The sequence below is a fragment of the Suricata suricatta genome, chromosome 3 (genome assembly GCF_006229205.1).
Source record: "Suricata suricatta isolate VVHF042 chromosome 3, meerkat_22Aug2017_6uvM2_HiC, whole genome shotgun sequence".
Classification (NCBI taxonomy): Eukaryota; Metazoa; Chordata; class Mammalia; order Carnivora; family Herpestidae; genus Suricata; species Suricata suricatta.
In genome coordinates this window covers 126,746,403-126,774,362 of record NC_043702.1, presented here as the reverse complement: position 1 = coordinate 126,774,362, position 27,960 = coordinate 126,746,403, and the positions used below count along the sequence as shown (strand labels likewise).

Sequence of the window (27,960 nt, the reverse complement as noted above, 5' to 3'; positions counted from 1 at the left end):
GTGATCATCTGAAAGGAGAAATTGAGGGGAAGCACGGAGGGGCCCCCAAATACCTCAGTGTGAGCGGGAAAGATGGTGTTTCAGCCATTCCTGGGAGATTGATGTTTATACTGCTCTTATAGCTCTTTAGGGAATAAAATTACCTCTTGCTTTCACCAGCCTAATTCAATGTCTGACAACTTCTCTCACTCGGGAAGTTATTCTTTCTGTGTGGCTTAATTGCCCATTGTTGCAGTTTCAATTTGGGGTGAAGGAAAGGATGGCTGGTCTGACTCCCAGATAAAAGGCCTGCTGAAAACACAAGCACTGGGCTCTCAGCAAACTGGTGCTGGACTGGGGCCTGGTTGCGGCCCCCGGGGGGTGTCTGCAGGGCTGCCTGGAGGGACAGTGAGGGTGGGCTGCAGGGAGGTGGCAGCCATCAGGACCTAGAATACTTGCGTATGGACCCCCACCCCCACGGTAGCCCAGACAGGTTCCTATTTATGCTTTCTGTTATGCACATGAGAGATTTCACCAGGAGAAAGGGTTCCAACAGGTAAAAGAAAAATCTGAAAAACCTGGCGGCCAGTGTATGTCCCCAACAAGCCACCTGACGTGACTGACTCTGGTTTCCTGTGCCAGTTGCTCTGTGCCTGGGCACATTATGTGTGTATACACGAGGCGTGTGCTCCTTTGCTGCAGGTGATGATGGGGGAGGGAGGGTAAAATGGGAAGGCTTATGGGGAGAGAAATGTTATAAATTCAAAATATAATTATCACGAGACTGGAAAAAGCTCCTGTTGGTGTGTTTGAAGGAATGATCTTGACCTAGCCTTGTGTGGATGGGCCACTGGGAATTAACAGGGGGTTTTCATCTCTAGCCTGTGTGATGGGGAGGCCATGACCAAAGCCTGCTCAAGAGCAGAGCCATCTGGCACGCTTCCACCTAATGAAATAGGTTTGGAGGGATATTGACTAAAATCAAGGGAGTGAATAGAGACCATACAGGGGAAGGTCTATGCCTGCTGAGCCCTGTGGAACCATGGGCTCCCTCCAAACCCTGCCCCCATGGATGTCAAGGTCAGGTGTTCTTTGACGCCGAGCACTGTGCACTGACCACTGCTAGACAACTGAGTGGAGTCCTGGTGTTTAAAGGGGGGCCTCAGAGGATGGTCTGGGAGCATGAGAAAGTTCAGAAGAAAATGCCTTTGGCAGCCTGGCTCTAGAACACAGGTCTCAGTCCCTCCCTTGAGCTTTAGAAGAATGAGAGATCCTCAAGGCTGCATGAGTGGGAGCAAATTGCACCCTAAAGCCATAGGGATCCACAAAGTCATGTGCAAATGGTGAGGGTCCTCCAGATGCTTGCTCGGGAATCTCTGATGGGCATAAACATATCTTTGGATGGGTCGATGGTCTTCCCTATTCCAATGGGGACATTTCAGGTGAGGGTGAGGATGGCCCTGATTCCATGGGACACACTCTCTTAAACACTGTGCACAGTTCCCTGACTAAGTCTTCAGCACCACCCTCCCAGGCTAAGTGGCATCTTTTCTATTACACAAACAAGGGATCTGAGGGGACGCGCTGGTCATTGATGTAGCCAGAGTTAGAATCTACACATAGCTGATTGTAAGATGTGAGACAGGAAGAAATGACATACCATCCTGCTGCTCAAACTTGGCTGGAAACCAGCTTTATGTGTAACGGATTTGCCTTAACAAACTACGTACCCGCCCCCCCGCCGTTTCTTCAGATGAAGTGATACACACACACACGTGCGCGCGCACACACACACACACACACACACACACACACACACACACCAAAAGACTTCTCTTTCAGATCATATGCTAAGCCAGAAGCAACTGTGGATCACTTAAATGAAGCCCTGGTCATCACAATTCCATTTTTCTCCATGGTCCTTAAGCACCCGTCACCGCACTCTGTCCCTTTGCTGCTGAGCAATGCTCGCTCTAAGTGCCTCCTGCCCCTGAATGAATGAGTGAGTGAGTGATGGATGGTGGTAAGGGGAGGGGTGGTACCTCTCTGGGGGATACGCTCGCTCATCCTCCCGCATCCGTCTGCTGTCTTCTTCTCCCAGGGTGGCATGATTGCTCTCCTGCTGTCCATCCTGTGCCTGGTGATGATCCTGTACACTCGCCGGCGCTGGTGCAAGCGCCGCCGGGTACCCCAGCCCCAGAAGAGCGCCAGCGCTGAGGCAGCCAACGAGATTCACTACATTCCCTCGGTGCTGATTGGCGGGCACGGGCGGGAGAGTCTGCGCAACGCCCGCGTGCAGGGCCACAACTCCAGCGGCACCCTGAGCATCCGGGAGACCCCCATCCTGGACGGCTATGAGTACGACATCACGGACTTGCGCCACCACCTGCAGAGGGAGTGCATGAACGGAGGGGAGGACTTTGCCAGCCAGGTCACCCGCACCCTCGATTCCCTGCAGGGCTGCAACGAGAAGGCCGGGATGGACCTCACACCAGGTGGGCCAGTGGGTCCTCATCCCGGGGAACTAGTGAGTGAGCAGGGAACAGCAGTTTTCCAATCTTGGTAGCTAGTCATCCTCTGTAATGGCATACATGTGCCCCTTTCCCAGGCAGGCAAGAAGAGTCCGCTCTTCCCTGAGATGGTGGGAGCTGTTTTCTAATGGGGAGGATCAGGAAAACAAGTACAAACTGAATCCCCCTCCGCTTCCACTTGGTGTTGGAAGCACAGATACTTTTATACCCAACAGAACCATGGGTTTAGATAAGAGTGCTTTTCATGCATAATAGAGGAGTCCCAGGGTGGTAAGAAGCTAGGGAAGAAAGATCAACATGTGTGTATGACATTTTTGGATGTAGCATGTTTGCTTCGGCAATTTAATTTTCCCCTGAGGTGGAAGGGACAGAGGTCTCTGTTCTTGTCTGTGACTCTGGAGACCTTGGCCTGGGCTGGGGGTGGGGAGATGTGTTGTCTTGCCCACGGCCCTGTGGTCTCTACAGGGGATGTCTTCAGAGAAGAGGAAGGGATGCAGTCAGCTGTCTGACCTTAGGTGCCTTGTGTTTCTACGAGACATTGGGTGGAAAGGACTTGGACCTGATCAGCCTGAACCAAGATGCAGAGAGGAAACGACTGCACTTTTCCTTTGTAGTAGCTCTCCGTGCCTCTCTGAAACTTCTATAAATAAGCAACTCCTTGTAGATAAAACCTCAAGACAGCAATCCCTCAAAAATTGCCTCAGTTATCTTTAAAGAAGACTTTTGATACTGACAGTTGCTTACGACATTGGGGCATGAAGAGGGGGAAATCACATCATAGAAGAAATCCTGTATGAGCAGCCACCTCTTAATAAGATTTAAAGTCTGGGAACTCCTTGAGGGTAGGAGACAGGTCAGTGTCTCATGTTGCCCATAGCACCTGGCCTGGTGCTGAGCCCACCAGGGCGCCGTATGTTACTCGGGGATTCAGGAAGCAGCAGGGAGCACAGCCGTGTGCAGTAGCCAGGTGTGAGACAACAGGGAAGGGGATAGACTGGGATGGAGGGGGCGGGGTATGATCTCCCTGAATGCACTCAAATGGGGATTCCTTTAAAACTCCGAGTTGACTAAAAGAAAGAAATCAGCATCTAGCCAGAGAGCCACCCGTGGTGACCCTAATCCATGACAGAATCACTTGACTTGGATTTTTAGTTGTATTCATGCTTTTCCTCCCCTCTCAATATTGTCGCCCTTCAGAAATCAGAGAGGAGTGTTTCTGTCTCTGACAATCTCTAACTTTAAAGGTTCCTTACCTCAGTTCTGTGAAATTCCCATTTACTTGGTCCTTGCAGATTTTGTTGCTCTCGCTTCCTTTTGGCCTTTTCTCTGAAAGATTTTGCCTTGACTTTTCCTCACACAGGAAGCGACAACGCCAAGCTGTCGCTGATGAGTAAGTACAAAGATAACATCATCGCCACCAGCCCCGTGGATTCCAACCACCAGCAAGCCACCTTGCTCTCGCACACCTCCAGCAGCCAGAGAAAGCGGATCAACAACAAGGCGAGAGGTACCTGGGTCTGATATTGGCACCCATGGGTGGATTCCTTACCGCTGTGGAGGCAGCACCATTAACATCCTGGACCCTGACACTCTCAAGCACGGCTGAGGGGGGGAGGGTGTTTTTGGCACAGTCTTTCCAGAGGCCTGTGAGGTGTTACTTACCCCAAAACTATACCAACTCTTTGACCAAGTAATTTCGTAAACAAGAATTTATCCTCAGGAAATAATTGGACAAGTGCGCAAAGATGTGTGTAAAAAGCTGTTCATCACCACATTGTTTAAAAGAGCAAAAAATTGGAAATAGCTTAAGTGTCCATCAATAGGGAATCCGTTAACCACCTGCACATCTGTCTGCTGTCTGGGGGCTTACCAATGCAGCCATTTAAGATGATAATATAGACCCGTATTTGTTAATATGGAAAGTTGCCCACCCATTTATTAAACAGAGAAAAAACACATCGAGGCTATAAAACTGAAGGTACAGCAAAACGCCATTTTTAAGGGGACATTAAGAATCCTTTATCTGTTTCTGTATCAGAAAAAGAGAGCATACACATAAAACATTAGCAGTTTTTCTCTGATGGCCAGGGTTCGGAGGACATCAGGTTGTTCCCTTTACACAGTTCTATATATTTCATTATTCTTTCCTCTTTTTCATATGGAATGTATATGAATTCTAGGAAAAAAGCAAAAATAGACTATCTTAACTTTTGAGGAGAATAATTTCCCTTCTTTCCTTTCCCACCCTCCATCCATGAAGGTCCTCTCTGGCAGCGCGGTTCTCCTCCCCCCCTTGCGGGGAGCACGGGCTGGGCGGAGAAGGCGCTGGTGACCACTGTCACGAAAAGGTCTACTTCTCCAATAAGTCTGTGTATCAGGAAGCTTCAGTGTCCGTGGCTACCCCTCCCAGATTGTCAGTCAACCCGCTGTTGTTTCTATTGATTTTTCTCTCGAACTTGCCCAGCAATCTGGTGTCATGAAGGAGAAACTGAAGATGTCGACTTTGCTGTGCTGCTTTTCATTACAGCTGGTTCCGCTTTCCTGAACCCCGAAGGAGACTCTGGCACTGAGACGGAAAACGACCCCCAGCTGACCTTCTACACCGACCCCTCGAGGAGCCGGAGGCGCAGCAGAGGTGGGAAGGGTGAAGGGGCACAGCGGTCATGGGGCTCTGGGGAGGGGAGGCAGCTTGCTGCAGAGGTGCTGGGTGGGCTTGGGGGCCCTGGTGACCAAGGTCAGTTTCTGCCGGAAGTGTTCTCGGATCAGACCAGTGTTTCCTCCCAAGGAAGAAAGAAGAAGAGGCTAGAGTGAAAAACTTCTGAGAGTCATCTCTCCCAGATAATGGCACTCTCAAACAAGTTTTCAAGTTGTTTGAAAGGCTATTTCTTGGTCAGAAGACTCTCAATTCCTTCTGGAAGCCTCAGGAGTCATATTTTGCTGGTTAGACACAGGAAATAAAGTTGACAAAGTACATTATATGTGAAAATGTGTATGTACTCTTGGTTATCCAGCCACACCGGCCTTGGGGTTGGGCAGAGCTGCGGCTGTGGGGTGGGGAGGTGGAGGAATGATCTATGGCCTGGCCGATACGTGTTGTGGTACTTGACCTCTTGTCCTCTATCTGGTAGAATCGTAGGACCCCCAAGGCTCCAAGTCCCCTCCTCGCTCCTGGCAGGGCCCCGGCTAATTCACTCATCCCCCTCATCACTGACAGATTCGTCATTCCACACAACCAAGATCTATTCCACTCCTCCTGAAGTGTGAGTGTGGCTGCTGTAGATATGGCCGCCGCTGCCTGTGACCTCGCTGGTATTACTTCTGTCACCGAGGGAGGTCTGGGTTCCACAGGCTTCACCATCGACTTGTTCTGTGATATTGGTTAAGGACACGGCTTCTCTGAGCATCTGTTAAGTGTGTTAACAATGCATCATGCACAGGGCTCCTGTCAGGACTGAATTATATTAAAATGTGCCTCTTTTGGTGACTGGCAGAGCACTATGTCCCCATTGTCGTTGCTCCTGACTTTTCCACGGTGTGGCCCGGGCTCCTACAGCACTCCATCTTAAAGAGTCTTGGACAGGGACCCCTTGAGGGGGTCAGCAGAGGATATTTGAGTGGAATCCCCTTGTGTTACTCTCCATACCATTTTCCCCAACCAGTGATCAACCCGAGTCCCCAAAAGACATTTTCATTTTAGCTCTCTCCTACCTCCACTTGAGTTTTCTGCATGCTGAGGGCATTCTCCCCAGAGATTGGAAGCAGCCCTTTTAATTTCTCATTTCCAGTTTCTGTAAGTTTTGCTACTATCAGGACCAAACTTTTTCCCTCCCTTTTTCACAAGAGATGAGTGGGGCTCTGGGCAGCCTAACATGGGGTGCCTCAGTATCCCTGAGGCTGAGAATGTGGATCCCTTGATCCTCTTTATCTATTTATATACAGCAGATAGTCACCCTTGGCCCATCCAACCCAGACAGGGGCGTGTTCTTCTTTAAGAAAATCTCGTTTTAAGAAAATCCATAGTAATGAATTAGAATGAGTTTCTTTGCAGCGTAAAACTGTTCCTTTAAAATGCCGAGCTCTCCCAAGTACATCAACTGTTTATTGCTATTAACTAGACTGTAAGATTCTAAGGGATAGGCATGTCCAATTTATTTTTCCAAAGTGCCTAGTGAAGGATTTTTGCCTATAATAGATGCTTGTAAGTGTTTGTTGCATTGAATGGAATATATCAATCAGGTCAGCAAGAATTTTTATAACTCACCTGCCATAGGTCAGGCTTTGTGATAGGAGGAAGAAACATGAAAACATGACACTGTGATAAGGCTTAATTTAGTATTATAAATAAGGTAAAGTGAGTCCTCAGAAGACAGAACAGGTCATTCTACGTGGCAGCAATAGGAGGCAAAAAAGGAGAAAATAATGAGACCTGGGTTATATACAATGTATAGAAGGTCTTGAAAAAGGAGACTCTGGGGTAAGGACGTCCTAGTAAGGAAAATAGCGCATGCAAAGCCTGGAAGGCATAAAAGAACATGGTGTTCTGAAGCGAGTGAGAGTAGTTCAATATGGAGGCTGTAATCCAGGGTGTAAGCGTATGCCACACGGGAGGGATGGGCTGGATAACAGGCCAGCTACCAAAGGACTATACACGTGCCATGAGCTCGCACTTGGTTCTGTAGGTCCTAGAGAACCACTGGAAATTTTGAAGCCAGGTAGAGATGCAGGATGATGGGCTGAGGATGCAGAAGGACCAGAAAGGCAGGGGGAGGAGCAGCGAGTTATTGCAGTCCCGTGAGTAAACAGTGCCAACGCCGTGTGATAAAAGCTATAACAGCAGGGTGCACCCAGGGCTAGAGGAGCAGCACGGAATGAGTGAGAATCTGCTCTTAAAGGTTTCAGGGAAGTGTTTACAAAGAGATGTTGTTTGAGCTGAGACTTGAAGAGTAGGTGTATGCCAGGCTGACAAGGTGACAAAGTGGCATTCAGCGGAGGAGGAGATGATATGTGCAAAGTCACAGAGACATAAACGATAATGGTCTAGTCAGAGAGTGGTAAAGAATTTACTAGACTGAAGCTGATTGTGCAGGTTTGCGGCTTGCTTGGGAACTGAGGCTGGAAGATCGCACTCCTGGACTGGAGGACTTGGACCCAGCACTTGAGTTGGCATCACAGGAGGCTTTTAAAGAGCACGGGCCTGGTTTGCTTCTGTTTCATGAAGGGTGCCCTTGGGCCGGGGTGGAGGGTAGGTGAGGGTGGGGAAGGTTGAGGCAGGGAGACTGGGCATATGGCTGTTGCCGCGGCCCGGGTGTGCGATGCTGGGCATGGGCAGGGATAGAGAGAATGTAGGCAAGAGGAACTTTGGACGCAAGGTGAGAAAAGATTTAATGGCATTGGAGGTGGTGGAGGGTGTGGCTTCTGAAACAGAGAAAAGGGTTGGACAAGATGGAGTTTTCCCACTTGAGAAAGCCAGGTAGCTGAAGGCGCCGTTCTCCAGGCGATGGAAAATCAGAAAAGAGGGAGAGTCCGGTTTTACATTCGGGCGCTTGGGGGATGTGCTGGTGGTAGATCTGCCGCAGGAGGTAAAGATTTGTTAAGTGTGGGGGAAACGACCCCTCGCTGAAAGGCTACTAACATGAATAGGAGGTCTCTAGGTAGACAGGGACCGCAGACCCAGAGTCGGCCTGCCGCCCTGGAGTCTCTCATCCCAGCTGCCGCCGGCTGGCCGGCTTGGGGAACCCGCTCCTGTCTGGGGCTGCTCGTCTGGGGGCGGCCTCAGCGGGACCTGTGCGTCCATCTCGGGCTCCTTAGTAGCCGCTTGACCCTGGACGTGCCCCGTTACCTCTCTGATTGTCCCTGTGTGGGAGCCGCCTCCTCAGATTGTGGTCACTTTAAATGATACGAGTCCCCTAAAGCCTGGGCACTGGCGCCTGACACATAATTACACTCCCTAAGTTTTAACTATCGTGATGAGGTTAATCTTTGGAAACTTCTCCTTACCTGTATAGTGGGTAGTTACTGTACAGACTCACTGATTCATTCCAAGGAAGCAAATAATAAAGATAAAATCATGTACGTCAAGCACTTCGCCCACTGTCTGACATAACAGATACCTTTTTTTCTATCGCTAATAAATGCCAACGCAGGTCAGATGATAAGAAAATTACAAAGGACACATTTTGTTGGCAGCTTGCTTTCTTTCCCACATCTGATCTGCCTCCAGGTGCAAGGTCCCTCTTGTTACTACCATTTGTCTTCTCCACAAAAACCAAAGCCAAACCAACAAAAACACAGCAAGAAAACCTTCCTTCCTATTCCTGTCCCTGCCTGCCTCGGAGCGCGTCTTCTTCTCAGCATTATTATGTTCCCACTAAGCTGCCATTTATAACCTTACCCGCTTCAGCCATGACAACATCTCTGCTCATACGGAGACACTCTCCTCTTGTCAGGCCCTAGAGAGGAAAAGTCACCTGTAGGTATCCCGCCCACAGAGCTCGGAAAGTTCCTCAAGAGGTAGTTGGAGAGGTGGTTGGAGCCCTGGGAGAGGAGGGGCTGTGTGTGAGAGCGCCCCGTGTGAGGAGCAGTGGGAAGTGCAGAGGGCTAACGAGGTAGAGGCTTAGATGCCGCCCTTGGACGAGAGCTCCTCCAACCGAGTAGAAGGGGAGAATGCCCTCCTTTATGATTTCTTTGCGAACCTGTCCCGGGACGAGTGCAGAGAACTTGTGCACAGCTGGCCACCGGTGACCCTGAGGGCCACCAGTAAGCTAAGCCCCTGTGACTCCAGCTGACGACATGGCATTCCAGGAGGATGAAGCTTGCCGGGGTCGTGAGCTGAAACATTTCCAGCCCGGGCCAGATTCGCCCACTGCTTCCCCTGTTCACTGGGTCAGGCAGAGTGGCCTCCCACTGCCCAGATTCTTACCGCTGCGTGTCTTGCTTGTCTCTTGCTTCCAGTGGGCTCCCCCCGAAGTCCTGTGAATAAGACCACCTTGACGCTGATCAGCGTCACCAGCTGTGTGATTGGCCTCGTGTGCTCCTCCCACGTCAGCTGCCCCCTCGTTGTCAAAATCACCCTGCATGTCCCCGAGCACCTGATCGCCGATGGTGAGCTCACTTCCGAGGATGCAGCTTCCTCTTCAGGGGGCACGTTTTCGGGCTGGGTGGGGAAGAAGGAGAAGCCAGGGGTCACCGTTACTTACGGCTGTAAGGGAGGCAAAAATAAACTCAGATAAGTAGGGCTTAGGACAAATTTGGATTGTCCACAGATGAAATCAGAAAGCAGGTTTAAAAAAAAAAAAAAACCTCGAAGTTGAACAGATTACCTCCTCTTCTCTGTGCCCACTCCAGTTTCTCATTTCTGTTTGTTTTAAAATAAGCCCCTGGCTTTGTGGAGAAATACAGAGCATGCTGGATACAGGTAGATCGACACCGAGATTCCCTGGCTTTGGGGAAGTGAGAGGCTATGTGGAGCGGAGGAGGTGATTAAGAATCAGCCGTGCTTCAGTCTGGGTATACCCGGGTGAGAAATTCCTAATTGCAGTAACTTGCTAAAGCCTAGAACACCAAAGCGATCATTTACTTTCATCCAAGGGGACCCCAAGATGATGAGGGAGTGATGTGGGTTCTGAGAGGCCCTGAATTCATTAAGCCCAGAACGCCTAATTGACTTGTTAATGTCTGTTCTCTCTGCCGCTAGAAGGCTGAAAACAGGTGGGGACTGTCCGTGGTGTTAGAGGGCCTGCTAGTTCGTGGCAAGCGAAGACAAGGCAGCAGGTCCCTGTTCCTTGGGCGAGCGCCAGTGCCTGTGGCTGGGTCTGATGGACCCATGCCATGGCCATCACAGAGCTGCTCTGTCCCAGGATTCCCTCGGTCCACCCCGGTAGAGATGGGATGGAGCAAGGCGGCAGGGGACGATGTGGCAGGAGGTCCAGGTGGCGGCCAAGCCTCCATCTGCTGATCCCTTGCTCTGGGGCTCATGACAGGCCGAGAATGGTAGGAGTAACAACCTCGGCTTGGGACATTCTGCAGACCATCCCTTACTGTCTTCAGTAGTGTGTGTGTGTGCACATGCGTGCTTGTTGTGTGTACACACGGGCACGCCTCCTCTCTCTCTCCTGCAGGGAGCCGCTTCATCTTGCTGGAGGGGAGCCAGTTGGATGCCAGTGACTGGCTGAACCCAGCCCAAGTGGTGCTCTTCTCTCAGCAGAACTCCAGTGGGCCCTGGGCCATGGACCTCTGTGCCCGGCGGCTCCTGGACCCCTGTGAACACCAGTGTGACCCCGAAACTGGTAGGCAGGAGCACCGGGCAGCGGGTAACTGTCAGAGTTCATGCCTCTTGCAATCACTCCCCTGGAAACCCAGACCATCTCTCCCACTTTTTCCATTGCCTTTGGGAGCCTAGACTGTGCACGCTGCCAGTATATGGCTGGGCCTCCAAGCATGTTGGCTTATAACTGTGTCCTCTTCCAGCAGAAGCCTTGGAGGTATCTTTTCTGGCCCTCCACCCTTTGTATAGACCGTTTAAGATGACCCCCACAGCCATTTGCCATTTGCATTTAGCAGATGTCAGCTACTAGGGACCGACTTTTTAATGCATGTTTATTGCAGAAAATTTAGAAAAGTTAGAAAAGCTCATTGAAGAGAATGATAATCATCTATAATTCTGTCTTCTGGAAAAATCATTTTAAAATTGTAATATCGTCCCGTCTGATCTTCATCCATGCATGATTTTTAGAGACTCATAAGCACACTCAGTCCAGTAGCATTTTCTTGATTTTTTTCACTTAACATTCTATCATGAAAATTTCCCAGAACCATTAAATAATCGTCAATAGCATAATTTTAATGGCGATTTGGTATTCCATTGTGTGCCTATATCATAGCTCATTTAAATAGTTCCCTATTATTTGACATTTAGGATGCTTTAAATTTTTAATTTTTACAAATACTACCAAAATGAATGTCTTTCCACATAAATGCAGGGTGCATCTGAAGTTATATTCTTCAGATAAATCTTAGGAGTGGGGTTATGGGGGCAAAGGGGAGAGACCTCTCTCAGGCCGTCGTGATACCGGGGCGGGGGGGCTTCCCTGAGTAGGTCCGTGCCCTCACATGGCTCGCACAGCCGCGCTCTGAGAACTTCGTGAACTCCAAATCCCGAAGAGCGTGGGCCCCCCGTCCAGGTTGCTGTGTTACGTTCCTTGTAGAAATGGTTCATTTCCAGTAGTCTTTATAAAAACCTGGTCCTAGTAGATTCAGTTCTACTGATAGATCCTTTCCAGAGAAATAGTATGATGCCTTAGAACAAAGGAAGGGGTGTAAGATAGCTAAGACCCCCCAAGGGAAATGTTGGGACTTAGGGGCCAACTCCTCCAGCTCTCTGTACCTCATGTACTTCTCCCTCACCACACACATACCCACACGCGTGCACACACACACACATACACACACACACACAGTCACACACACGTATGCATGCACACACACATAAAACATGTACACATATACATGTATGCATCCATGTGCACACACTTACATATGCATGCATGTGCATGTATATACATAAGTATATGCGTGCACATGCACGTGGCACACATACTTTTATGTGCATTGCACACATACACACAAGCACACACACATACATACACAAGCAGACACATCTAGAAGCATACACAGTACATATACACACATGCATATACATGCCCAGGCACATATATATACATACATACATGTGCACACATACACACACATACACATGACTCCTACAGATACATGTGCAGGTGCTGGGGTGGAGGGATATTAGTTGAGGTTGAGTCCAGGAGATACAGCCTTACTTCTGTTACAACCATTGCTAGATGTCTTCGAGAGAGTAACAGGCAGCCACAGCATCTAAAGTTCACCCTCTAAGGTCTAAGAGTTGTTCTCACCTGGGCCCACCGCAGGTCTTCCAGGCCCCCGTATGGAAGAGAAAGTACCGCATTTTAAAAATCTGATGTCTAAGACTATGCTTACTTACTGCTCCCCACCACGCTGTCAGGCAAACACCAAATCAAACAGATGGGCTGTGCACCATGCCCAAACGCCAGTGTGCTCGGGAGAAAGGAAGAAGGGCTCATCTCCAGGGCAGGGCCTCTCCGTGCAGCAGAGCTGGTCTCTGGTCCCCACTGCTGACTTGGATTGGGAGATCCTGGGACGAGCTGAGCAGTTAAATTCACTTCTGAAAGCAGCATGATCTCCAGACTGCCCTGGAAGGCTCGGCTGAGGTTTTAAAGACCAGGAGGCCCTTTTAATTACATGTGGGGAGAAGGGGTTTGTGTTTTATGCGTGGAGGGGCCTTAGAGAGAAACGACCTTCTTACTTTTAGATCAATGTGTGAATTCCCCAGGAAGGTGCATAACCTACCCAAAGCCCCACGGCTTCTTTAAGCATAAGCCTGTGTTCCATCCATCAGGAAGTCAGAGCAGAGGTGGGAGTGTCAGGGGTTGCTTGATTTCCCCAGACACGTCAGATCCAGCATATCTGTCACCCAAAACTATGTACATAACCATCATTATACTGAGCATGCTCCCCCAGCCAGGAGCCGGGCGCCTGCTTGTCCACAGTGAAGTTCCCATCACCTCCCTCCAGTCTTCCCAGACGTCTCATTGCTAATCCTTGCCGAAAATGACTTTGGGAAGCCCTCCTCTGCCAGTGGCTTCCCCGTATCTGTGACAGTTAATGAATATCCAAATGGAAAGCCATGCGGGAGATCGCAGAGAGGAACCCAAAGCCTGCACAGAGCTAAGGTGCAACGTCTTCATCTCCGAAGCGCTGCTGGGAGACTTTTATTTTCGTTAATGCTGGAATTGGAAGCCCTCCCCCTTCCCGCCCTGCTTCTTCCCGCACATGGGATGATGTGGTCATCCCACACGCTCATCAGTAAGAAACTTTATCGCCTCCCACACTCCATCCTAGAGCCTTTCTCCAAAGAGCTGAGTGTGGGAATTGGCTGCGAGTCAAGCCGACGTTATTTTTGCAATCCTTCAGCTAACTCACTTGGAAATGTCATCGTGTTGGGACGTGTGCTTTCCCAGCCATGCTGAGGGGTCTGCCCACGTGGAGATGTGGAACGGTGCAAGTGCACGTGTGCCCTGGTTCACACACACGCAGACATGGACACACAAACATGCACGCTCAGTCACCGTGAAGGAGCATTCCCTGGGGCCTGGAGCTCTCCTCAGGCAACCTTCTAGAGTGTTCCAAAGTTAAACGTGTGTTTACACATCACCTGCACAGTGGTCCAGAACGGCCGCTGCGGGAGGCAGAATATTGGGCCCCCAAAGGTGTTCTCCTCCTCTTCCCCAGAACCTGTGAACGAGTTATGTTACATGGCAGAGATGAAGCAGGGCAGCTACAAAACCGGCTTTAAAATGAGGAGAATATCCTGGATCAATAGGTAGGCTCAGTACAATCACAAGGGTCCTTAAAAAGTGGAAGCGGGAGGCAGAAGAGGAGGGCAGGCTGATACGGCAGGAGGACCCCACCAGCCTCTGCTGGCTTCGAAGCTGGACGAGCGGGGCATGGTGCAAGGAATGTGGGCCACCTCCAGAAGGTGGAAAAGGCAAGCAATCAGATTTCTCCTCTTCAGGCTCTAAAAGGAGTGTAGGCCCGCAGACACCTTATTTTTAGCCCCGTGAGACTTCTGTCAGGCTTCTGACCTACAGAGCTGTAAGATAATAAAGTAGTGTTGTTTAAACCATTTGTTTGTGGTCATTTGTATGGCGCCTGTAGAAACAGAAAGAGGGAGAGAACAAGCATCGTTAATGTCATCCTCTGTAGCTCCCAGCCCAGTTCACAGAGGTGGTGACATTTATCTTCTGAACACACATCAGGGGTCTCCAGAAGAGCAAGCTGGGGAAAGCTTGCTGATCTGTTTTCCATTTCAGACTCCCTCCTACGTTGTAACAGCACACTCTGGGAGAGATGTGGTGTACCTGGAGCTCTTAGCTCAGTGCCTGGAAGCCCTCGGCCAGGTGCACACAGACATTCTCCCCCAGATCCACCCAGGTTTGGAACCCTACGTGCGTCTCGGGTCCAGGAGGGCTAAGAGCAAATCACTGAGGTTGAATGGCTTAGTGCCCTGGTTGGATCGAGCCAGAGGTTGACTTTTCCTGTACTTCCTAAGGGTTTTTGTTTACAATGTGTGTTTGCTGCATTGCTTGTCTTCTGATGGAAACATGGACTAACTGGTTTCAGCAACTTTTCTCACCACTCCGTTCCCAGCCTTTGTTCCACCAGTCGGGCAGCTGTGGATGCTTCATGCACACCTTCCTGATTTCACAGCCCCCCATCCGTCCTGGCCACAGACGCTCCCTGCCCTTTTCAAGATATGTATGTCGTTTCTATGAGTCTACAAGGAGAACAGGCTTTCAAGCTAAATCAGATTTTAACGGCTGTCCAAGATTGCCACCCACCAAAATTCTTCCTACCCTCCCCCCACCCCAGATCTTTCTAGAAGCCAGTCTTAACCATAGAGAAATGTGTAAAACCTGGTGAGGGGCACTTGACCTGTTTCCCAGACTCACTTGAGCCCTCCTCCCCTTTCCTTGATCTGAACTACTGCCTCTCTCTCTCTCTCTCAAACCCAATTTGGCAGAGCAGTATCACTTCCAATTATGTTCTTCCCACCTGGATTGCCCACTCTTTCCAAACTCCATTCAAACCCCTTCCTTCAGGATATACTATTGGTGTACTTCCCTCTGTCTGCCCTCCCAGGGTCAATTGGGGCTATTTGACTTCAGGCCTGCCTCTTGCCTGATGTGTCCTCAGGGGAGGGGACCAGGTGGTTACATGTTACCGGAGTCCAGATGTTGTATGGAGATTGCCCTTTTTAGATGGAGCACGCCACCCACTTCCATTTCATAAAAGCCAACAGTTACCTGAAGGATAAGTGAGTCAGGGCTTTTGGCCACATCAGGTCTAGCCCAGTCATGTCCAAGAAGCCCTTGACTCAAGGTCTCTTGTTGATCCTTTGATGAGATTTGCACCTCACTTCTTCACCTACAGAATGGGGAATGAGGGAAGGCACAGGGCACCATATGAGCCACTCAAGGCATTTGACCTCAGGGTACCAAGCACAAATCAAATGCAGCCATGTCCAGGCCCTGCCTGGATCACCTCTTGGTGGGCTTCTACTCTCTGGCAGTGTGGTTGACTGTGCGTGCCTCCTGTAGGGCACAATCCATCCTGCTCGGGCACCTCTCCGTGGCCGTGACACGTCCCTCCATTGGATTCCTGTGAACACCACCACAGAGCCGGCACGTCATGTGTTCCCTGCCATCTGTCACAGCAGATGCAGAGACTGTAACACTTCGAGCTTAGGAGGGCATCCAACACCCTTGTGGGGTCTTTAAAATTCACAGCTAACAGTCGGCGCTTGTGCTTGCACGAAACCCCTCTTAAAGTCAAGATTTAGCATTTGGTTGCCATGGCAACTTTCCTCATCAAGACTGAACTCCTTTTTGGTGTAGTTGGCCCAACTGGTTTTGAGGAGGAATACAGAAGGGGAGTGTTTGGTGGGTTCCGGAAATGAGGATCATTTGGGAGGCAGATTTTGGATATCCTCAAACTCTAGCCTGATATGTTTGAAAATGTCTCTGTTGCTCCGACTTTGGGCCGCATGTGACATTAGACGGAGGGAAGCTCTATCTTGTCGGCAACACATCCCCACATGGTAATAAGTGACAGAATCTCACAAGGGGATAATGACTGTGAAGGCAATTTGAGAAAAGTGAATGTGCTCTACAAATGATAGGTAGTGCCATCATTAGGAAAATCAGGCTTTGCTTGAACTCTCCATTGTTACTGCATTTATTTTTACATGTTTTGCAGTAACTAGATCTCAAACATGGAAGGACTCCATTTTTGGTCAGTTCTTAAGTCCAAGGCATGGTCTCCAGCCAAGACCTTTCTAAGAGTCACGGTGATGGGCTCGGCAACCTCTTGAGGTTACTTCTTGTTCTTCAGCATCATACCCATGCCTGATGTCCACAGGGACAAGTGGGAGATGATCTTCTGAAGGGAGAACCTGTCTGTGCACTTGATCCACTAGTTGCCTTTCATCTCTGCATCTTGAGAACGGTGGTGGTCGTGTTATCTGTAAATTCGGGGCAAAATTTGAAATTACGTAATTTTCCATTATGCACTGTTGATAAAATCCCTATTTATGCAACAAAACAAAACAACAACAACAAAACCTAACCTTGTTCCTCCTCTTGTATGGCTTATAGTCTCAAGTCCAGGCTTTCTTTGGAATTGGTAAGATATGAAGCCCAGCCCCTTAGTAATTTTCTTCTCTTATGATCCTCTGGTGTTTGCCTTCTTTATCTTCCCTTCTGCCAGAGAAACATCATTCATCTGAAACCTTTATTATCATCTCCCCGATTTCTAGCTTTGTTTTCCTATGTTCCACTCCTAGCTCCCTGACCATTCTTGGACACAGCTCAGCACCGTGGAAGCCAATAAGTTTGGGCCTGTTGTAAATCTAGCCCACGTGGAAGTCTGACTTTTCCATACAGGAGACAAAGCGCTGACCTCATACCCTGTGTAGACACCCCATAAACTCAGAAGTTAACTAATTTTCACTCCACTCCTCAACACCTTGAGCTAAACAGGTGTGGAGGAAGGAAATGGGTGTTACCTGGCACTGGGGCCCTGATGGCCAGTAGCTCATAGGCTCATCTTGGAAGGAAAGGTTAAGCTTAGATCCTAACAAAAAAGCCTCATTGCTTTGGAATCCACCCAGTCCCTTCCAGAACTGTGGGGACCCCTCACTTCATTTTTATTTTTTTTATCTTAGAAAACAGAGAATCATACGCAAAGCTATGTATATCCCTTTCTAAAGTGTCTCTTCCTAGAAAGATGAGGAAACCTTATGTCTCTTGTCTCTTTTGGGCATGCCACTTTGTACTATTTACAAATTGTAGGAAGTCATACCCTGTCCTTTTACTACCTATGGATTACCAGCCAGTGACAGAGGTCACATTAGTGTTTCAGTGGCTCTGGTCTCAGCAGTTTAGGGATACATGGCATTACTCAAGGATTATTAATAGAAGGACACAGCAGCAAATGTTTCCAAGATCAGTAGTAAGTGGAACAATGATTCTTAATCTCTGGGGGTCCTGATTTTGCTTGTCAATCAGAAGATTGTTCTGGAATCCTGTTGTGAGGAGATGCACACACACACACACACACACACACACACACACACACACACACACATGGTGTTGCATACAGTTCCAAAGGGGTTGTGGACCGTTTGGTATATCAATGGAGAAATGAATAGTAAGGAAGCACAGTAATATCCTAAACAAATATAGAATTGTGAATGGTTCTTCTGTTTAAAAGCTCCAAAATAATTAGCCATTTTAATTTAACAACTAAAACCCAGAGTCCCTATAAAACCATAATAAGTATAAGTGGCCTTCCCTAAGTATGTAGTTCTGTGGACTAAAGGCCCAGCGATGGACAGTCATAGGCTCAAATATTAACTCTGCCACTTAGAAGCTGTCTCCAGGTCCCTTAATTTTTCTTAGCCTCAGTTTCCCCTATCAGCATAGCATAGCTAGCAATACCCACTTTTCAAGCTTCTTAGAAATATTTGATGAAATACATCACTCTGTGCTCTTTAAACACTTAACGATCAGCTAATGTGCACCTTGCAATCGACTTGGCACTGAGAAAATAGGGATGAAAAAGTCCTTTTGCTCAGAGTTCTCATTCTTTGTGTTTACTGAGCATGTATAGCAGGTTCTTTGCAAATGTTAGATTCCTCCACTAGAGAAAATTAGAACAGAGTGGAGAGATTGGGGGTGTGTTCATTCCTGTGGGCAGTCGAGACGGGAATGCATGACCTAAAGGGATTTATTGTTTCTTCCACACCATTATTAGAGCCTGAGTTTAACTGATCATTTCATGTTCATTTTCTCAAACAGACCTGTTAATCAATGACTTCATGTTTCTTTTCCTTCTTCCTACCCTGCTTCGAAGGGGAATGCCTTTGCTACGAGGGTTACATGAAGGATCCAGTACACAAGCATCTTTGCATTCGGAATGAATGGGGCACAAACCAGGGGTAAGTGAGGGGATGGCAAATGAGCCAGTTCCCAGATCTCACCCTTCTCCACGTAGACAGGACTCGGAGCAATTGCATGGCGAGGAACGGAGCTAAGGGGGTGATTATATTCTGAATAGCGAATGGGTAAAAATGTCACCATGCATTTCCATATTTATACCATTCCAGTGACGTCTGTGTCATCTCTTTCTCCATTTATGAGTTCAGAGATGATGCCTCTGACTCGCAGCCCTGCAGCCTCTAGCTGGGATCTGAAAATCAAGCTGTCCCCCTCCTCCTTTGCATTACACCGCCAGCGACCAGGATTCCACAGGCAGAACGTAGCTGATGATTTTGTGGGAGGCACACGAAGCCACACAGACTCCCATGGAGCTCTCCCAGAGCTCGAGAAGCTTTGTGAGACTGGTATGAGAAGACACTCATGTCCCCACCACTGTCAGCAAGGGGGAGATGCAAGAACACTCGGTACCAAGTAAGGGTGTTTCGGCCGGATCCTGAGTTACCATTTCCTTCTGAGACCTTTGCTTTCCCCCAAGCTCACATGACTGGGATAGAAGTTATCTTGTCTTGGCTTTTTATTTTACTTTTTTTACATTAAAAAGGTTATTGTGATGAAATACACATCACATAAAATTTAGCATTTTCATCATTTTTTTAATGTTTACTTTTAAGAGACAGAGCACGAGCAGGGGAGGGGCAGAGAGAGGGAGACACAGGATCCAAGCAGGCTCCCCAGGTTATGAGCTGTCAGCATAGAGCCCGATGCGGGGCTTGAACCCACCAACCGTGAGATCATGACCTGAGTCAGATGCTTAACCGACTGAGCCACCCAGGTGCCCTCATTTTCATCATTTTTAAGTGTGCGTACAATTCAGTGGCATTAAGGACATTCACTTTGTTGGGCAACCATCACCACTGGGCGTCTTCTCTGGCTTTTGAGAAGCAGCGTTCTACTTTGTCGTGGGTGCTGAGAGCCTGCTTTCTGCATTGGCTCCCTCACCGAGCAGGGCGGATAGAGAAAGGGATCAATAAACACAAACTAATAATAGCAGTCGATGGAACAGGGAAAACTAGAAAGAAATCAAGGCAGAAGCCATCTGAGAGTGATTGCTTTTCTGCAGATTAGAAATGTGTTTGCAGCCTGACAAGGTGGAACAAAGGAACCGCCATCATTTCACGTATTGCCGTGGAGGACTCCTGTCCCGGAGGTTGATGATCAGCCCCTCCGTACGATTCTGACAAGACCAAGCCTAGAATACTGAATGTAGTTCTGGACTCTCAAAGCAATAAATATGGAGACAAATGGGTGAGAGTTGGGAGAAGAGCAATAAAAATGATTGAAGAGCCCAGGGAAATGATTTATGATGAAGGGTGGAAGAACTCAACTCCGAGAACTGGCCAGCTGATGACTGAGTCAAGGCGTGATAGATGCCCATCGACGTTAGAAGAGGGCAAATGTTCTGGAACGGGTTGAGGTTGAGGAATAAGGACAAGAGAGAATGAAGTTAGGGAAAGGAAATCTGAGTCACAGGTCAGAAAACTTGAGGAGGTCAAAATGCCGTGAAAATTTTTGTTAGTGGAAATGAACGATTGCTCTTTTTCCTCTGAACCTGAGATCAGATAAGAGAGGGTGTCCCCCCACAATTTGGGGGAAGGTGTTAGCAGAAGGGTAAGTGCACATGAAGTGGCGTGTTGTTGAAAGATGGGTGGGGAGGGCAAAAGACTTGGCTGATAGATGTCAGGCGGGGTACGGATAAAGAATGCCATTTGCTGTTTAAAGTCCCCTTAGTCCCCTCACTCTCTTGTCCCTGAAACGTTTGCATAGTGGATGCGGAGTCAAGGTATTAGCTTATGTGGTGGCTGAGCTTCTCGGTTGGCTGTGATTCTTACTGAGTAAAATGTTGTGCAGGGTGATGGATAATCAGCTCTCTATCTCTGAGCCTGCGAACTTGCCACTGAAGAAAACAATGACCAAATATCATTTCGCTGTTGGCCCTGAATGATCTAGGCTGGCCCTCTGCAGTGATTGGATTTGGTGGCTAATCGCTCAAGCCTCCACATCCCTCGCCTTGCAGACAGATCACGCGAGGACGGGCCTGGCCTCACGGGGTAATGGCACGGGGTTTGTTATTCCCTCTGGCTGCGTGTAGAGTCAGTCTTAGGATGCAGACAAGAGCCTCCAGGGACTCGGTGGAGGCCCCACGTTGGTGTCATTTAAAATAAGACAGGCGAAAGCATCGAGTCGCAGACTGACAGGGACATTAGCCCCAGGAAACAGACAAGGAGACCTAATCTGTCATTTCCATCTCTAATTTCCATTATTCTCTGATCATCACTGTCTGCGAGGTCTCGTTTTGGACACTAATAAAATAATGGAGCAACTGTTAGGAGGGAAAAAAGTGACTGTCCTGGGGATAATGGAACCAGGAGTGATAAGCAGCTGGGGTTTATATGTATATAAAAAAGTGTCAGACAAATGGCTGCATTTTCCTCACAAAATGACAAGATAAATGAAAAGTGGAGGATGCCATACATCTTGATTTAAATCAGGGGCCTGATGCCACGTTTCTCTGAATGATTCTTGCAAAATTAATCGAAATTGATTTGAACGTGAAGTCTGTCACTTGCGTTGAAACCTGCCTGACAGATTGCCAACTAATGATTCATATTGGGGTATTATAGAAAAATCGATGGTGGGCCTGATTTTCCTGAATATTTAATGTTCCAGAAGGTGGAGGTAAGCAGCGCATGTGGGTATTTATGTTTTTTCACCTAGTATTCTTGCAACGTGTAGGTAAAAATAGCTGAACATTCTTTTGAAGTAGAACAAGCAAATCCCAGGCCAGTAATATTTAAAATGAAGTCCCTTGTGAAAAATCTAGGTTAATATACAAGGGAAAAAAAGTAGCCATAAGCATTCATGACTTTCAGACAAGGGAGAAAATGGATTAAGGACACAAATCCAAGAATTTACAAATGGATGATTTTCTGAGGCAGAGAGGTTACACCTGCAACTTCACCCAGCCTCTGCCTTGTGCTCCCGTTTACCTCGACCCGTGTGTGTGTTCGCGTGCACCTACGTGCATACGTGCGTGGTGAATGTGTGTGCATGGCGTATGAATGTGTGGCGTGCGCATGCGCACCTGGGCGAGTGGGCAGATTCATTTATAGAAATCCTCTCACTGCTGTGTGCCATCGTTTATGCTCTCACTCATTCATGGTTACAACAAATATCCTCTCCATTTCCTGTCGTACTCGGATAAGCTAGATGGCTAATTACAAGAAGATATGGTCTCTGCTCTGGAAGAACTAATAGTCTAGATAGATAATGGGCACATAATGAAAACATTACATTCAATTCTAAGACCTATTAAAATAAAGGTGTGAGCAAAGGTCTATGTGATTACAGTCTAAGGGGTGACGTACGTGACATCTAAGAACCGAGAATAGGATTTCGTGGAGAAGTCAGATTTTGAACTGTTCAATTTAGCAGCTCACCCAGGTAATTCCAAGCAAAGAGAAAAGTGTATGTCAAGGTATGGAGATACAAGAAGCATGGCTTTTCCAGGACTAGGAGATAAATAGCCCAGGGAGCTTAAGACTGCAGTTTACAGAGACAGGAGAGGAGGCTGACAAAGTAGGGAAAGACTGGCTCTTGAAGAGCTCTTTCTTTCTAAGGTTTTGGACACGAAACTTATGTATATGTGCCCTTAAAATTGTTAGCAGGAGAGAGAAGTTCCAAGGCATCTGTGTACATGGTGGGATATTCCCTCATTGTACATTATCATTCTGGGTCCATCAAAATAAATGAAAGCAACCCTCAAAACAAAACAACACATACACACACATACACACACACACACACACACACACACACACACAGAACAAACCCACACAAAACCTCTTGAGACTATCTAAATTTGTATTTATCTGAATTCCACAAGGGAAACATAGTCCTAAAATTGTTCTGTAGATAAAGCTGTCAAGATCAAACAGCAAAGAAGGACAGAATCAGGCACCATATATATAAGGAAGTTTTTTGGTGACGCTGATTCTGCCAGAAATGCCCAAGGAGAAGTGTGTGAGGCAGGTTAGAGATGTGTGAGGGGATCTGGGTGGTGAATGTAGCCACCACTGTGCACCCAGGTGACAGGATCAGGTCACAAGTCGTAAAATTATTGAACTCGTTACACAAGAGGCTCCTATTCAATAAAAGTAAAAATAGCTTCAAAAAAGACTTAAATGAAGTCAGGGATGACAGATTTCTAATGAGTTATTAAAAGAGCATGGGATGTTTGAGGTTATATTTTTGGTCTTCGAGGTTGGCAACAAAAATCACTCATTTCCTGCCACAGCATCCAAGTGACACGGCTGTCCAGCAGAGGACCCAGGATAAAAGGGTCTTACCCCAGCATGAGGCTTTACGAGGCTTTTCTGTCTAATCTGCATGAATTCCCTAAAAAACCCACAGCCTCGTACCCCTATGGCTTCATAGACACAGCCGGGGACTATCAGACTACGTATTTAGTATTTGTTTGCTAGGACATCAAGGACAAATTGAGAATTTTCACAGACAAGAAATGAAACCAATAAATGAGGCTGGAGGAGGCAAGAGAGATTGATTTACATGAACATACTAGAGGAGGAGAAAAACAAATTTATTTAGCTACTTTGGAGATTATTAAGAAAGGCCGTCCAAAGTTTTTTGTTGTTAAAAGTATGCCCAAGGGCTTCTAGATAACGTTTCTCAGGACACCCCATTAGATACAATTCACGCATTTGAAAATTCCCTGTAAATAATAGTCTGATTTCCTATTCTGGCATCTCAGATACAGAGGGCAACACCAAGGAGGTTTCCCACTAAAGAACTATCACACATCAGTACATTTCTGAAGGGTTGTGATGGAGTGAGGATTCATGAGAGGAAGAGCCGGTGGTGGGAGATGCACAGGTATTTCTCTTCTCCAAGGCTGTAGGAGCTGTTGTCAGGAATGGCCCTGCTCACCGAACCTTCTTACAGTGCCTGCTCAGGAGCCAACACGTTTACCATGACATCCCCAGATAAGAACACATATGTGTGTGCCTGCATGTGCGCACACACATGCTCGCTCGCTCTCTCTCAAGCAGCCCACGCTGCCTTACTCTGGCCTTTCCATTGTGCCAGGTGCATACTGTTCTCTCTTTCTATTTCTACCACATCTCCCTGCTGCCCCCTCCCAAGAGTGACTGCTTGGGGATTCTAAATCCATATAAGGAGCAAATGTCCCAGCCCGTAGAATCCGGTTTCCTTTTCAAGACAAGAATGAGGACGGAGTCTGTCATGGTTAGTTAGCCTCAGTCCCTCTTTCTTGCTCAAAATACGTCCTTGATGGCAGTAATTTGGAAGGGAGGGAGGGCTGCCCAAATGATGCCATTTGTAACATTTCCCTGGAGGCAGCTCTGAGTACAGTGACCAGAGCTCAGTAGAGAGGCTGCCTCTGCCTCTGGGTTCTAGGTATTGAGCAGAGACCAGTCTCCCCCGATTACTCAGAATGATCCCAAACCCATCCTCACCTCCTGACCACTGGAGCTGAGCAAAGACCTCCTTACAGCTTCCTGACAGAGGATGCCTGCCCACCCATTGGAGGGCAGCGTCTGGGAAGCTGGCGAGCGTCCCTGATCCCAAGTCCGGGTCTCGGGCAGTGTTTGGCCTATGTTGACCTGCCCAAAGTCTCTTCAGAAGTGACTCAGACAGAGTCAGACAGTCCTGGGTGACAGACAGCATTTCCTGACTTCCCTTTGTCCATTGCTAGCTCATTGTCTGGCTTTTATTTCCCCACCCACATGTCACTGATTTCTGTGTCGCCGATGCCCCTTCACCTTCCCCCACGCCCTCAGACAAGATCTGTAGGCCAGTCTGGCACTGCTCTTTGTATCCCTGGGTGCCCTCCCCCCCCTGCCCTCCAGCCCCGACCACACTGTGCCAGCTCCTGTCACTGCCATGCCATGCACAAATGGGATTACCTCCCCATTAGCTCTCTTTTTGTTCTCCTTCTCCTTCTCTGTGTGTGTGTGTGTGTGTGTGTGTGTGTGTGTGTGTGACTCTTTCTAATTACACCTAACTTATTCACATATTCCTAACAAGGGTTCCCAGTGTTTGACCCCTTATTTCTCATTCTTCTTTTCTTCCCTCCTTTTTTTTTTTTTTTGGCTTCCATCTACCCCCATCGCCCTCCAGGAGTTGATGGAAACGTGGCTGTCCTTTCTCCTCCCCATTTCAATGTCAGACAGATCTTCATCTTAGCTTATAGAATTCGATCTAAAGTTCCTAGTTTCCTCTCTCTTCAGAAGCCTCGCTGGAACCTGATTCCAGCAGAAATACTGTCCTGTGGAAGGAGAACCAACGCCTCCCTGGACAAGCAGACAGGAACTGAACAATTGAACCCAGATCTCCGCCCGCCCGCCAGAACCTTCTCAGACAGGTGTCATGGGATCAGGTTGCCCCCCTCGGCTTGGGAAACTGCACCTTGTTCTCAAGGATTTTTCTCAAGTAAAAACATGTGTGACTTGACCCATTTTCACAAAAAGCGTGTGGTCAGTCTGCTGAGTACCGTGATAGACCTTGTACATTGCAGACAGACATCTGGCTAGGAGAGCGACTAAAGCCTGAAAACTAACCCGTGTTCACCAAGGCAAGCAAACCCTGAGACAAAGGTGATGCTGGTCCAGATGGGCACCTTTTTCTAATTTGCACGGAGGCACTTAACGAGCTGTGCTGAGCCTGGCCCTGGTCATTTTAGGTGATGGCCTTCACTCCTCTCTTAGAGGCAATGGTAACCTTCCTGGTTACTTAGGAGGATACAAAAGCAAAATATGTCATTAGTAATGGACTCCCCGAGGCATCTCAGCAGCTTATTTAAAATATGGATTTCTGATTTCTGCCACTAGAGATTTTAATCTCATAGGTCTGGGAGAGAATCCAGAATCCGTACCTACAAAAAGTTTCCCCAAATGCTGCTGAAGCACAACCAGACGCTTTTAAGACTTAAGGACCCTTGCTGAGCTGGAAGTGGAGTCCCCAGACCCCTTGGGAGGACACCCTCTGGGCACTGCACCACCCCGTGTAATGCTAATAAGAACGGATTTGTGGACTGTGGCTGAGTGCGAACTAAAGGATCCTTGAATTTTATTGATGGGGAAATAGAGAGCCAGAGAGGTGAAGAAACTTGCTTACCGTCACAGAGCCAGTGGCCACGCTTGACAGTGACGGGTGGGTATTGGAGCTAAGTCAGTCAGGTAAATACAGATGTCCAAGGGAAGGCAATGTGAATTGCATAGAACACCCCGAAAGTCAGTCACCAGCTGTAGATGAGAGGTGGACGTTCCGTGCTCTCCATCTGCATCTCCACACCCCCCACCCTTGGGACAGAGGGCCCTCGCCGTGCCACCCATCCCAGAGTGACAAGCGCCTGCAGTCGCCCCCTGCCGTACTGCCTACCCCTTGGAGGAGGGTGCTGCTCTCACAATGTTCTCTCTGACTAGTCCAGTCACGGCACCAAGAGACTTATTTTAAACAGTGCCGGAGGCGGGAACACTCATATTTCCTCCAACATGACCACCAGGGTGAAAAAAAAATCAACCTCAATTTACCCTCCCATCTGCTCAAGAATGGAAGATAAATTGTTTCAATTTTATAGAAATGAATGTTTTATGTCTTGCCCATGCTTTCCAGATAGTGTCCTGAATTTATATATTCTACTGAATGCATGGCTATTTTCCACTAGGAATGCTCGCTGGACCTTCAGCTTCTTTGGGTTTAGGTCTAAGAATACTAGTGCTGCATTTTCCCTGGTTTTGGAGGTCTTGGCTGTATATCTTTTTTTTTTCCTTTAAAATAAATAGAAGAGAAATTCACTCATTATTCCATGCTCAGAGAAAACTACCATTACCATTTTGGCACATTTCCTCCCAATTTCTTTTGCTATGCATCAAAAGTTTGCTTCCCACTGCCCCCCTCAATTCTGTATATATTTTTGTTCTCTTTCATAATTTAACAATAAACATGTATTACTCTTATAATCACAGAATTTGGAGGAAAAAGATAAGGAAGGAAGCTTTAAAAGTATCTTTGTGGTACATTACTGTTTTCAGAACTTTTTCCATGAGAAAGTTATTCTTTGTTTTTTTAATGTTTATTTATTTATTTTTAACCTTTTTGAGAGACAGACAGAGACAGTGCAAGCAGGGAGGGGTCAGAGAGAGAGGGAGATACAGAATGCGAAGCAGCTTCCAGGCTCTGAGCTAGCTGTCAGCACAGAGCCCGACACAGGGCTCGGAACCACAAACCATGAGATCATGACCTGAGCCGAAGCCGGATGCTTAACCGACTGAGCCACCCAGGCGCCCCTGTTTGCTTTTTTTAATTTGAAAGAGAGAGAGAGGGGGAGAGAGAGAGAGAGAGAGAGAGAGAGAGAGTAAGCATAGGAGAGAGGGGCATTGGAAGAGAGCGAGAATCTCAAACAGGCTTTGCACTCAGTATACAGCCCGACACAGGACTTGATCCCATGACCTGGAATCATGACCTGAGCTGAAATCAAGAGTAGGATGCTAAACCGAGCCACTCAGGCGCCCCCATGAGGAAGTTACTCTTAATGACTAAACCCTCAATTTTAACCTGATTTTGGAGGAAAGGAGAAAGTGGTTCAGGGTCTAGCATTCTGGTCAAACTCTAATAAAACATCTCTGTAAATAGCAAAGGGCTGATGAACCCCAAGGAGTAAGCCTCACATTCAGCACAGCATTTAATGTGGTACAACGTCAATGTCACTGAAGACATTGAGCAGTCCCTCATATCATGCTGATTAATAGCTCTCATAATGCTGGACTCAGTGTTTTTTTTTTTTTAATATCACTAATCCTGATAAAAATCTGACAAACTGGTTCAGAGGTGAGTAGTTCGTAGTGTTTATTCCACCTACAATTTCTGTGAAATTTTAGTAAAAATAACCTTAAGGTTTATTCTTCCTAGAGAAGTATTTTTGGATTCTTGTTCAAACATTCATTCTGTAATGATTTTTTTGAAATTTTAACTTCATGTAATTTGAGAAATTGGAGAGCAAACATTTTGTCATTGCATATTTGTTTTTTGCTTTTTCTTTTTATAAAAGGGATGCATGTAATGGGTAGAAAAACTAGAGGACACACACACACACAACAGTAAGAAGAAGAAAATCCAAGCCACCTGATGTATCATTCCCTGGAGGGAACACATTCTGACCTTTTGTTTGTTTAAGTATAATAATTTTTTGACAAAAATTGCATTATGTTGTTACAGGTCTTGCTTTGTTTCGTACACACACACAC

General features: G+C 47.6%; 1 protein-coding gene across 3 annotated transcripts in view; it reads left to right on the top strand.

Annotated features, from left to right (window-relative positions):
• Nucleotides 1-27,960, top strand: part of ASTN1 (astrotactin 1) — a 298,956-nt gene that overhangs the window by 135,206 nt on the left and 135,790 nt on the right. For 2 of the 3 annotated variants that reach the window (XM_029935125.1, XM_029935123.1), the window contains exons 3-8: nucleotides 2,081-2,474; nucleotides 3,871-4,017; nucleotides 5,038-5,145; nucleotides 9,462-9,611; nucleotides 10,628-10,819; nucleotides 18,534-18,618. In XM_029935125.1, the coding sequence (XP_029790985.1) occupies nucleotides 2,081-2,474; nucleotides 3,871-4,017; nucleotides 5,038-5,145; nucleotides 9,462-9,611; nucleotides 10,628-10,819; nucleotides 18,534-18,618 (1,076 nt within the window). The remainder of the gene's footprint in view (nucleotides 1-2,080; nucleotides 2,475-3,870; nucleotides 4,018-5,037; nucleotides 5,146-9,461; nucleotides 9,612-10,627; nucleotides 10,820-18,533; nucleotides 18,619-27,960) is intronic. The other variant, XM_029935124.1, reaches the window with a different exon arrangement.